This window comes from Coturnix japonica, chromosome 7, assembly GCF_054131305.1.
Source record: "Coturnix japonica strain WE chromosome 7, WE-NBRP24, whole genome shotgun sequence".
Classification (NCBI taxonomy): Eukaryota; Metazoa; Chordata; class Aves; order Galliformes; family Phasianidae; genus Coturnix; species Coturnix japonica.
In genome coordinates this window covers 22,569,133-22,582,037 of record NC_140669.1, presented here as the reverse complement: position 1 = coordinate 22,582,037, position 12,905 = coordinate 22,569,133, and the positions used below count along the sequence as shown (strand labels likewise).

Genomic DNA, 12,905 nt, shown 5'->3' with positions numbered 1-12,905 from the left:
GTAAATGCTGGTAAACAGTTCAATTTCAGTTTCACTATCAGTGAAGAACTTTAAGGCAGAACTGCTTCAAGAGTCAATTCTAACCTTCCTTAACCATAGGCTCGTGCACCTCTCATTTGGTCAACAGTGATTTTGACCACATCACCCAAGAGATCATGGAACAACTTATGCAGAAGGATTATTTTTCAGGGAGACCACGAGCTCATACAAACCTCTAAGCAGCTGCACAAACACTAGTGCCAACACAAGGTGGGGCAACACTATCTAGCTCAGCAACAGCACAAACCTAAATGAATACAAACTGAACACAAAATCCCTAATAAAGTATGTCTGCAGGTAAGAGGTTTTAAGCAGTGGAATTTTCCCAAAAGAAAAAGCACAGGAGGAAAAAAAAAAAAAATAGGGTGAAGTGTAGCTTCATGGAAAACAGTTGTCTGTCCTGTCCAAAAAGAGATGTCTACTTAAACGGAAGACTGAAAGGAAGGATAAAAACCCAAAAGTGTACTACAGCTGACTGATGAAAGACTGCTTTAATTACAGAAAGAATTACAAAGACATCATCCCATAGATTATTCTACTTACAACAAAGAAAACAAGACAAAGCAGTTAAGAAACCTAGTGAATATGTAGCTTGAACTGTTTTGTTCAAACCTGGTTTTTTTGTTTTAGGTTATGCAGTAACTGTTTCAAGCAACATTTGTTTATCTTCCATGTTTGTTGGCTGTTTGTTGGCTAAACTGTAACTCAGTTCTAAAAAAACTTATTATAGACATCAAGTCATTAAAAATTCCATCACTAGAAGACAACAGGTATGCATAGCTGGGGAGCTAAAAAAAAGTCACAGTTTGCTCTTTCAATTAGGAGAGCATAGGCCATATAAAACTAAACAAACAAACAAAAAAAAAACCATATGAAAACAATTAAGTGATTATAAAAACACTAATATAGATGGTCTGAAACCTACAAGAACTTTTAAGAACACGAGATTAAGTAAAATGTTCAAGATAGAGAAACATAATCAGGGCTGTAAGTCTGGTTTTCTAGAAATAAAGCTTGTGTATTTCTATTCACAGATAGTTGTCATTATACCATTACAAACTAAACACCAACCAGCATGCACAGTACTGACTGTGGGTTCAAATGCCCTTGCTAATATGACAAAACCTAACTTTTATCCTATATTATAAAGTGTATGCAACGGAAGTAAACTACATAAATTCCTTTCTCCTCTCAGATTTTAATGCCCCACAGTTGGCTGCTGTGTTCTCAATTTTGTCATCTGTTCCAAATTTGATTTTTGGCAATCTGAATTAAGGACAAACAAGTCATCTGTTGCTTATTTCCTACAGATGTGATATTTCTGTTCCCTAGTCTAGATACCCAGGTCTATTGGCTTCTTCTGAGATGTATGTTGTCTACATATATGTTGTCACTGATCTACAGGGTTGTTGTTTTTTTTTTTCTCTTGTAGATTACTCTATTAACAGTTCTAGCCTCTAATCAAATATTTTCTCAGCTTATCTGTACTAACATTCTAATTTTGTCTTAGTAAACTCTACCACAAAAACAAGGGTCTCTCTAAAATGCTGTGGAATCCAAATGAAATCAATAAGATTTATTAAAAAAGAAGTTTCTTAGGCAGTGCCTGATCTAAACTGTCTTCTGCAACTGATGGAAGTCAGTGATGGCAATTTCTCTAAGCAATGTGTGTGAAGATGAAAAAGAAAAAGCTAGAAGGATAAAAAAGACCACTGGACTGCAGATAAGAAGAGCATCTACTTTTAGTATTATTAATCAAAACAGCACATGTACACCCTCATGCCCAGAATCGTAAGCATTCTGAAGAGGGTAGCTGCTCCGCTGGTAACTGGAAAGTGCAGGTTGATGAAGCTTGAAATATGCACATTCATCTTAAAAAGTCACAAGAGCTGCACATTAGAAACTATCAAGTGTCTGATATCTTCAGAAAGACATGACAGAAGAAAGAATGAGAATATTAAAGGCAAATTTTTACCAATAAAGCACTACTTTTCTGGATACAAACAAGGGGCTACCACAAAAGCTTCTGCGCAAATCAACAGGCAGCAGAGGCAACAGATCTGGTGGTCCACAGAAAACTCAAACACCACAGAACAATATGGAGAACAACATTTAGGCATAAACAATGCCTTTTGTTTTCAGTGTCATGGTTTTAGCTGGGACAGAGTTATTTTTTTTTCCAAAGGCTCATATGGTGTTGTGTTTTAGACTGTTAGTGGTGTTGACAACACACTGTTTTTACCTCTCCAGTTTTCACCCCCCTTTCCACCCAGTGAGAATGGGCAGCAGATGAGTGGTCAAGAGCTGTCTGGCTGGATTAAACCATGATGGTAACAAAATACCTCATAACTGAAAATTCTGCCAGCCAGCTGCATCAAAGAAGACAAGTATTATACTGTCCCTTTTCCTGTTCCTCCTAGGGAGGAAACTTTTAAGCTTAATCATCAGTGTCTGGTAAAATTGACTAGAAATCCCAGAAGATAAATATATTCTTCCTCCTTTTACACTAACCAGTTTCCTGCTACAATTTCATGAATCTCCTCCTATGTGAAAGAAGTTGCACAGCAAATTCTAGATTTGCAGCCATGAAATTAGCCTGATACACTGATCACAGAATCAAGTCCTATCAATACAAGGCCAATGCTTATCTCCTTGTTTTCCCTTTCACTTACACTTATTTTGTCATAACCTTTTTTTTTTTCTTTTTTTTTTTTAGCATACAATTCCATATGTGTCTAATAATTTAAACTTGGAGAATGACTCTTGAAGATTCTAGAAGTTTTTACCCATAAATAAATCAATATTCTATTCCATAATTTTCTTTGCAGATTCCATAAGCATAATGTGGAAAAAAATAGGTGCTAGTTTTGGAGACATGGGAAGAATATATTACTAACCTTTGGCTTCTAGCTCATTTTCTACAAAGAATATCATTTTAACTATCATGTATAAACTTCAAAATGAATTGTTAAGCATACTTGATTACCAGAACACAAACACTGCTAAACACTGCTTACACTTCATAGACTGATATATTTAACTCAGAAGGTATTTTGAAAGCCTCCTCCAAAAACTGGCAAGTAAAGAGTTATTTTACCTTTATTTCAAGAACATCTGAAAACTGGACTGCTCATGCTTCTTAGGACAGCAAAATTGAAAGGCAAAGAAATGCTTCAGGATGACAAATGCACAATTTTCCTCTACTGTCAACTTCACATTTTGTGACTAGTAATTTTAAAAAGAAAAAAAGGAAGAAAAAGGTGGTCTACTGGTATTTCAAGTTATGACTTTCCATTAACTATTTTGAACACAACTAGAAATTTATCTTCATACACAAGTCAGGATGTCACAGTTATGCAAAATGGGTTACAAACATAAATAACTCCACCTTGTTGGGAAGGAGGTGGTGAGGGATGCTGTACTATGCCAGACCAGATGGCAGACTTGAAACTTATCTATGATGTCTTCATTAAGCATATGCAGGACAACAACAGTGACTGATCATGAACAGGCCTTTCGCTAGCTATGCAAGCATGATCAACACAGCTCTCTATTCTCTCTCCACTACTTCTTTCTCCTTTTGCTCCAGCATAGAGCACTGCAAAAAGAGAATTTCTGGTAGCAAGGGTACAGAAGGAATGGAGAAACAGTATCAGAAGGTGAAGGGGACAAGTTACTCATCTAGCCATCACTTCTTCCCTTGTTCTTGCTACTACATCACTCATTCAGCTCTACATTCAAGTAAACTATCTGATAAGCAGAAATTAACATTTGAAGTGGATGCCACTCATTACAGATTTACAAACATGGATGACAAAAAGCGACCTACCAATTTAAAGAATACAGTTGGAGCATAGATTTGGAAATAATTTTGTGAAAAGCAAATTTAAATTGAGTAAAAAACTGCAGTAAAACTGAGTGAACTCTAGGGGACAGAACACTGAGGAGGTGGAAGCATCTTTTCTCACTCAGCAGTGTTTAGAGAAGAGCAAAGATAAGAACACAAGTGCAGGCAGACAACACTTGGTTCCACCAAGGAAAGATTGTGAGAGTAATGACTTCAAAGATTTCTCCTGTAACGTTCACAGTATCCAAATAGATAGTGTTAAGAATCATTAAGAAAGACAGAAAATAGATAATGATGGCAACAAATAAAACTGTGATTTTAGACAACCCAGGGAATTTCAGTCAACTCCCCAGAAAGTGACACATACAAATTCAGGACATTTAGAAGAACAAGGATGGTCCTGGTGAACAGGATCAATGAGAACCACTATTTGTCATGATGCTCATGCATTTTTCGTATCATGTAGCCCATACAGGGCAGACTGCTAGAACAAGGAATAACACAGGTGCCTTTCCTACTGCAAGAAGATTTGAAGAATCCCATTACCACTAAGAGATGTATACTCTCTAGCTCTTGGCTATGCACGCCCTCCTCCTACGTACCAGCACACATCAGCAATCTTCCCTCGTTCCCTATCATTTTTGGAACTGCAGATCTTTACATATCTATCACTAGCATAGGGTACCAGACTACACATAACTTCAGTGTACCTCTGCATTGCCATCCTTTTAAAGCATTTCCCTACATTTCCAGGTAAAGAGGCTCAAACATGCTGCAGAATTATTTTCTAAGACAGAAAGCTCAAGATAGTAGCCACAAAGCTTAATGTTCTTTTTCAGGCAAGCATTTTCCCTGCCAGAAGTCTTCTATTATACTTTATGTTATTCCCTTCCTCTAGTGATTTCTATAAAACTAAGTTGTGGAAGAAAGGACAAATTTTGTTTTATTTATTTATCTATTTTTAAGTCCTTACACTGCCCGGAGTGGACAGTGTGGATCAGTCAAAAGGGCAGAGCTGCCAAGTCACTGACCTCTTTGATAAGAACTATGGCAGCAAAGAAAAATCGTAAAGGTCAGCTCAAGTAAAGAAAGGCCACAGGGAAGACAGACCAAAAGAAAAGAGCAAACTTAAAGCATCAGGTGGGAATAACAAATCAAAAATGCATCTGCTAAAGTCATGAAGTAATGCTTCTCCCAGTTTCTCCATAATAAAAAGACACATGGTTTTGGTGTTTTGCCAGTTTTCTTTTCCCCCACATTGGCATCAGGTCTTCTCCCAGAGCTACTCCCACAGTTTGAGTGATGTTCTTCATTAGAAACAGTACAACCACATCAACTGTGTGGGTGAGAGGACAGAATTCAGTCCTATAAGGAAGAATGTTTTGATCCACAACCTAGACGTGAAGATTAACAGAGGACTAAGCAGTACTTTTCAGCCACTAAATGAACAAATCCTTGTTGATGCCCAGTGACTCTACCAACAAAGCCTTGTGTTTCTGGCCCACTTATAACATTCCTTTGATTGAAAAATCACCACTACTGAATCTGCCAAAACTCTGAACAAATCTCATTTACCTGTGTGGGAATCAAATGTTGTTTCTGCATTTAGAATAAGATAAGAATATTTTATTTCAAGGTCTCATTATATAAGTGAAGCAATTTGTAGTTATTAGGTAGAAGTCATAGGTACAAAGACTGCAGCTTCTGTCTGTTCAGCTGTCTGATATAGAACTACTGATTTCCAACACCTGTATCACCATCAGTGAGACAAGAAAAACAGCTTCATATTAAAAGTCCCATCAAGTAAGAGATTTAATAATGAATCATTTAATATAAATTCTGTAAACTTGGTAGAAAATATCTCAGGGATGAATACTTTTCTCAGGCTACCGAAATTAAGATGACCAGACAGCTCAGACAGTGTGGAACAAAGCAACACTGTTGATCACTGAAAAGGTTTTTGCTCTCCAGAACAGAATTTGGCTCTCAAATTAACACCACTTGCTGGTTACCTCCTTTGAAGGAGTCATTCTTAGCAACTTATCTGGACAAAGAAACAATAGCCACATTCTTCTGAGAAGCAATCACTGAATTTACAAAGACAGCTCTCAAATGGCTAAAGAGCTCTGTGAGGAGGGAGGAAGGAGCTGAGCCTTGAAGTCACTCACTGAGAGCTCAGAAAGCAACTGAGAAAGTAACTGCAACACTTGCAGCAATATGGATTAGCTTCCTGTGAAGACAAAGCAACTTCTGGAACTGTGTCTATTGATTCAACAATATCCAGTCACGTAAGTGGAGCAGGTGGTTTGTTAATCATTTATCCCATGTGAAGAACTGAAAACTGGGAGACTGGAAGGGTAATCCTATCAGTGCCTCAGCATATAACTTCTTCAATTCATTCGAATTAGTGTTTATTATTGATTTGGACAAACTTAGCTTGTTCCTCTTTTCTTTTTGGTAGAGAGAAAACTGAAAGTGAACTCATGTTTTTGGTTCTCCTTAAATTCTTAAATTCACAGGAACATTTTCCCCAATTCCTCATGTAACACACCAGCACTTTCAACATTTCTCAAACTCACTGTGTTGTTACTAAAAAAAATAAAAATAAAAATAAAATAAAAATTAAATTAAAAAAATATATAAATTGCTGTCTGATTATTATTAACCAGTGCTGAGGAAAAAAAATCTCAGATTTGGTATTTCTCTACCATGACAATTGGCTTTCCATGCTGGGCATTCTTTGGAAGAGTTCTCCTTGCCATACATTTAAGAGGAATATTAAGAAGTGGTGAACTGCTGTCATAGCTCCCGACAGATATTCATAGTATGTGACACACATGCAGTAATCTGAGCATACAGTAACATGAATGTAGTAATGTCATTCAACTTTTCATTCCCTTTTTCAGTGCTGTACACTTCTTCTATCTTAAAAACAGCATATAAGATTTACTTGGAAGAAAAACTTTAAATATAAAACAGTAAAACACATGAGTAGAAGGGGAAAACATGTGGAAAGTTCATAAAAACAAGAACAACACTTTTTACATTAAGATTACTGCAGATAGACAAAGCAAAAAAAAAAAAAAATAGCCATAGTGTGTAGCCCACGCAAAAGCAATCTTGATCTGTAATCAGCTTTGTTAAATGGAACATATTTAGCAACGAGTACCAGCCTTAGTGAAAAGGGGGGAAAAAAAGGAAGAAAAAGAAGAGCTTGAAGAAAAAAACAGCAAAAGAATTATTAAATTAATGACATTACCTCAGTGACTGGTTGTCCTTGTGATGTCAACTCTAGTTCTTGAGGTCTTGTCACCTTATCGATATCCAAAGAGTCCATGCTCGAAGCTGCAGAAGTTATGCTGGAACGGGAGGAGTTACTGATTGATCGCACCTCAGCATCACTCACTGTGCCAGCAGATGCTGTCCTTCTGTGCTGGGCATTAACTACTGGTTTGGCATCTTCTGCTACAGACTGCTGGGCTGCCTCATCCATGCTCAAGGAAGCTTTCTCTAATTGTGCAGTGATGTCATCCAAAGAAACATTGGCATGCGATGGTTTAGTAACCTTACCAGATGAAGACGATAGTCCTTTCATACTGCCATGCTTAGTAGAAGGACGGCTAGTAGGTGGTTTCTGAACTTTGGATTCTGTGGCAAGGTGTTTCACTGCAGTATTATTTGCTGAATGAGACCCAATGCTGCTGAGCTCCTGCTCTATGGAGCAGAGATCAGCCATGAGGGCATCTAGATCCACAGTCTCCCCCTGATTCAGAGCTTCTGCAATAAAGAAGAGTTTTCAGTATGAGCAGGTTTGCTATATTCCTCAATGCAGCTCTTCATTTTGTGTTACCGAATTTAATAGCTGAAATATTGGGCCAAAGAAGCAATATTTCCCCTCCCCATCTATATTGTAAAACCTGTCCTCACTGATAAACATATATATATTTATATTTATATATATTATATATATTTATATTATATATAAATATTATATATATATATATAATGTATATATAACCTATATATACCTATATATAAGTATATATATAGTATATATATATAAGTATATATAAGTGTGTGTGTATATATATACACACACACACACACTTATATATACTTATACTTTCTGATAGGAGAATCCTGTGATTTTTTTTGTTATACTTGAAATGTTGAAACTGCTCTCCTGTGACCAGATATGACTAAAAATGTATATATCATGCTTCAGCTTTTCACTGAAATGTGTTTTGCTAGGCAAATGTGACATTACTTTAAAAACAGTGTGAAAAAATGTGGTGTTACTTTAAAAGCAAACAAACAAACAAACAAAACAACTCGCAGCACTAAAAAATACTATATACACACTCAAACCTTTAAATTATAGGCTTCCTGTATTACAACTAGAAAAAGTTATTTTAAGACAAAGAAAAGTATGATTTTTGTTTGACATGAAAGCATTCTCATGCATTTATGAAGCAAGATGCTTTTTCTTCTTGTTTAACAAATACATATTAATTCCTTTTTTTCACAAGACCAGATCCCAGAACAAGTTTTCTTTATAAATACTAGACTATAATTCCTAGATACTAGGTGCTATAAAAGACAAGGATGGACAGTATTCAAAATTCTCTGCCATCAGAAAGCAAGGCTGTAATCAAACATTCTCACTTCTAGCTACAGTGTATTTTAACATTCTCTGAAAACGTTTCATAATGTTCTCACTTACGGTTGAAACAGAGTTTTTGATTTTTCTTTTCTTAAGTTAAAGAGAAAATAGAAGTAGAAGGTAAATAATTCAACAAACCATTCAAATTGTACATGGAGAAGCGATATGAGAAGTTGGCAAGGTTGGTTTCTTGATGGAGAGGTGATCTCTTCACTGGTGCCACAGGCTTGTCTGAATCCAAACTCTGAAAAAGATGAGAATGTAAAGAAGAATGTAAATTGACAAAGAAATCCTCAAGAAAATAAACTCTATCTACCAATTTTTCAAAAATGTTCCTGGCAAAAAAAATTTTTAGTTAAAATCCTGGAGAAAAAAAGAAGACAACATGACACTATATCACAAAGACTTTGTTGCAGAAAAGATATTAATCTCTTTTTTGTTACAGAATTAAAAGGAAGGAAACAAATTCCAAATGCGCGTTTCAGTGGTGTTACATACCAGCTCATTTTGAAACACAGCTGATTTATCTATAAGAACTTCACTGTAGAGAATCACACAGGTATTAAAACATGCAAACTGTGATGCTCTAAGAAATGCATACCCGTGGAAAAAGCATATCCATGGTAAAAGCACAGAAAAGCACTCAGTGGAGAATTACTTTTTTATAAAAGGGATTTTTAATTACTAAATTGGGTTTTTTTTTCTCATATTTTCTGTGAAAAATACTGAGTTGTGAAAGTGACTCCCGCCCAAAGATGATAAGTGTTCTGGGAAAAAACTACAAGAAAAACAACAACAAAAACAAAAAAAAAACAAAAACAAAAAAACAAAAAAACATCTAGTAAGGGATTAAAAAAAAAAAATCACAAAACAAAACATGACATCAAAAGACAATTACTCTTCCTACACAAAACATCCAGTTGTTACATTAAAGGACATAAAACTTCACAGTTAACCACTAGCAGTAAGGCACTATGATCCAACTGGTAACCCAAAAGTTGCATGACACCCCCAGAGTGAGAAGTGTTACATGGAGTATCTAGCTACTGGTGTTGCTTGACAGGCCTGCATAGAGTGTGAATAAAAGCAACACTTCTAATAATAAAGCTTTCCCAAATACATGTTTGTCTAAAAGAAGAGCATCTTCTAGCATCAAAAGATTATTTTCTATTATGTGGAAAAAACAGCTCTAGTAGAGCTTATATATTATTACGTACAGAACAGTTGAAAAATATCAGAATAGAACCCTACAGGCAACAAAGAAAACTTGAAACAGAGCAGGCACAATAGGGATCATTCCTTCCAACTAAACCAAGAGGCTGCCTGCAAAGCAGAGCAAATAGGTTCTGGTTAAAAATATTCAAAGTACGTTTTCTTAAATTTAAAAATAATAGCATTAGTACACAGGGTTGTGAATGCCCCCTCCATGGAAGCATTCAAGGCCAGGCTAGATGGGGCTGTGAGCATCTGGTCCAGAGGAAGGTATCCCTGCCTATAGCAGGGCATTAGAATCAGATGATCTTAAAGGTTCCTTCCAATCAAAATTATTCTATGATTCTATTCTTTAAAATAACTGGGATATACTATACTATGAAGGTCACTCCAAATATAATGCCTCCTATTTATTTCCATGGAAATAAAGGGCACAATAACACTATTTGATCAAGAAAATTCCTGGCTACTAAACACTATTTTTCAACATAATCACCACTATTAGCTGTGCATTTTTACCAGCAACCAATAAATGCCTGCATGCTGTGCTTGGAAAAATCTTCTTGGCTGTCTGGAACATTGCTTCTTTTTTTTGTTGTTGTTGTTGTTGTTGACATCACTGCTGAAATGCACCACCCACTGCCTCACCATGCACAAATCTACTGCTTGGTCCCTATAAACAGCCAGCAAGAATGGACAAATTTCAATGGGTGCCATTTTTTCTGCAAGGAGGAGTTCAACAACACACCTTTGCTTCATACACACCTCCATGTCAGACACCATTTTGCCAGGCTGCCCCCTGCTAGATGACAACAAATTGTAACCGAATACTGGTGGGAAGGCTCAACCCCCACCTCCGTACCACCAATATCCACCTCTGATACTGTGGACCAACATAATGAAATAGGTGGCATTAATTTCAGAGCAGCTCTTGTATTACTGGAGAACAATCTCCATAATTAATAATGCAAAATTTCAGTTTTGGAAGCTGATGAGAACTGAAGCAGCACTAGCTAGTGCAGTTTCTGCTCACATGTTGAAAATTTCACAGCTGCATTTTATAATACTTTCACTAGGCAAAGGGTTAAAGAGGGCGAAGTGAATTTAAATTATCTCAAAGGCATCTTAACAATTCCATATCTTTTAAAAAAGCATTCCTGTCTGGAAAGGAATCTAGGTCTTACTTTCAGTCTTCCCAAAGTAAGCAAATAGGAATAGGAAATCTGAAAAGGAAGTTATAAGTTCAAGGAACTTGTGGACAAAATTCTTCTTCTCCCATTGCTTTCAGAGTGCAGCTGATAAATAGCAACAAATGCTAAAACTACACCAGAATGCCCTTTGGAGCTCATTAAATTTAATCACGCCCCTTTATTGGGAGCTCAGCTGAATCAAGACATAACTATTTACCAAACAAGCAATCTGAGACACAACAGACTGCATTAACTTGTTTATACAAAATATTACGAGGTTATTCAAAGTTCTGGGGGAAATGTCACTTCTCAGTAGTTACAAAAGACAGAAGTGCAACTGTATGGCTATATTGCAGACTGTGTGGCATGGCAATACATAAGCAAGAAACAAACAGCTTGTGTCCTGCCCTTCACTACTTGTTTGTATATTTTAAGCATTTTGCATGGATTAGGACAAATTCAGATATCAGCAGAAAGTCTGTATACTAAACATACAGCTGTGAGCTGTAGTGAAAGTACGTGTATTTTGAAGTTACTCACATTTGCTCAAGTGAAACCACGAACAAAAGTCTAAAACCAATTATCCATTGTGCTTCCACATGAAGATTCTCAATAGAGGTACCTTGAAGGCATGGGCTCTGTGAAAGGATTCTCACCATTAAAAGCCTTTCACAGAGAATTAAAGACACTAAGAATTATGAGGTGTATATTTATTTCACAGTATCTTCTATTCATTTGAAAAGGTAGGATTCTTTATTGCCCCATTTTACCCTATTTTAAAAGGTCATCTGCATTTAGAATTTGCAGGTAGGTCCTTTAAACCAAAGATAATATGCATGAGACTGAATCTGAAATGTGCTGTTGTATGATTGAATCTATTTTCTGTCAGTCTTCACGTAAGATGAAGACTCTTCCCCCAAGCTTACAGTAAAGAAGTGATGAGAGAAGCCTCTTCCCAACTAGCTTATTGAAACTTGAAGCATCACATCATTACCTAAAATCTACATCACAAAGAATGAGAAAATGAAATACGCTGTCCAGGAGGGCCAGCACAAATGGCTGGAAAAAACAAAGCAGGAGGTCACAGAGAAATGGACTTTCACCTTCGAAACCTGGCATATCATGCAAAATGTAAGATTTGCTTGTGAAGGAAAGAAGAAGCACTAGAAAAATGTCAAGAGGTGACCTGTTAGTTGCCACTCTGATGCTGGAAAAGCACTCTGGAATAATGGTCACCTAGGGTGAATTAGATGACCTGAGCACATCTTCATTGACACCATTCACACTTATTCCTTATTGCTGTTCAGGTGCAACAAATAGACTGACTTACATTACCACTAGACAATGCCCAACTGTGTGTTTGGAGATACAGCCTAGCACTAGCCAGCTGAAGTCTGCATTTCTCTATATACAAGAAGACAAAAGTTTCCCAACAGATTTGCACCCTCTGAGAAAGGTGTAACTATCAGACTGTAAAAATTGAATTTAACAACTTGGAAATAGGAAAATTGAGTACTTAGTTCAGAACTCTCTTAAGTTGGTCATATGTTACAGCTAGTCCTGCTCCAAGTGGTAGTGCTAATTAACTAAGAGGCATCTTCTACGCTCACACAATGAAACAGCTGAGGATACATACTTGACCCTGACAAAGCACCACATCTAAAAGTCTTAATTCATACCCATCTGAAGTGTTCAAAAAGATACTTGTTAAAGTAGTTAGAATTCAATTGAAAATAAATATGTAATAATTATTTATAATTATTCTATGAGATGACTGAAACCTCCCAACCTGTGTGAGTTTGTCCAGTTCTCCTAGCCAGGCTCCAAACATCTTGTCCAGATCCTGATCTTCCTTATCACTGTCTTCTTCTGCACCATGGTCAAGCTCTTCATCTGATAATTGCTCCATCTGAAAAAAAAAGAAAAAAGGAACACTCAGATTGCATCAGTGTTC

General features: G+C 36.5%; 1 protein-coding gene across 9 annotated transcripts in view; it reads right to left on the bottom strand.

Annotated features, from left to right (window-relative positions):
* Nucleotides 1-12,905, bottom strand: part of RAPH1 (Ras association (RalGDS/AF-6) and pleckstrin homology domains 1) — a 182,630-nt gene that overhangs the window by 31,883 nt on the left and 137,842 nt on the right. For all 9 annotated transcript variants that reach the window (XM_015868251.3, XM_085553346.1, XM_085553348.1 and 6 more), the window contains 3 exons: nucleotides 12,741-12,860; nucleotides 8,688-8,793; nucleotides 7,146-7,663 (listed from right to left, as the gene is read on the bottom strand). In XM_015868251.3, coding sequence (XP_015723737.2) covers nucleotides 7,146-7,663; nucleotides 8,688-8,793; nucleotides 12,741-12,860 — 744 coding nt within the window. The remainder of the gene's footprint in view (nucleotides 1-7,145; nucleotides 7,664-8,687; nucleotides 8,794-12,740; nucleotides 12,861-12,905) is intronic.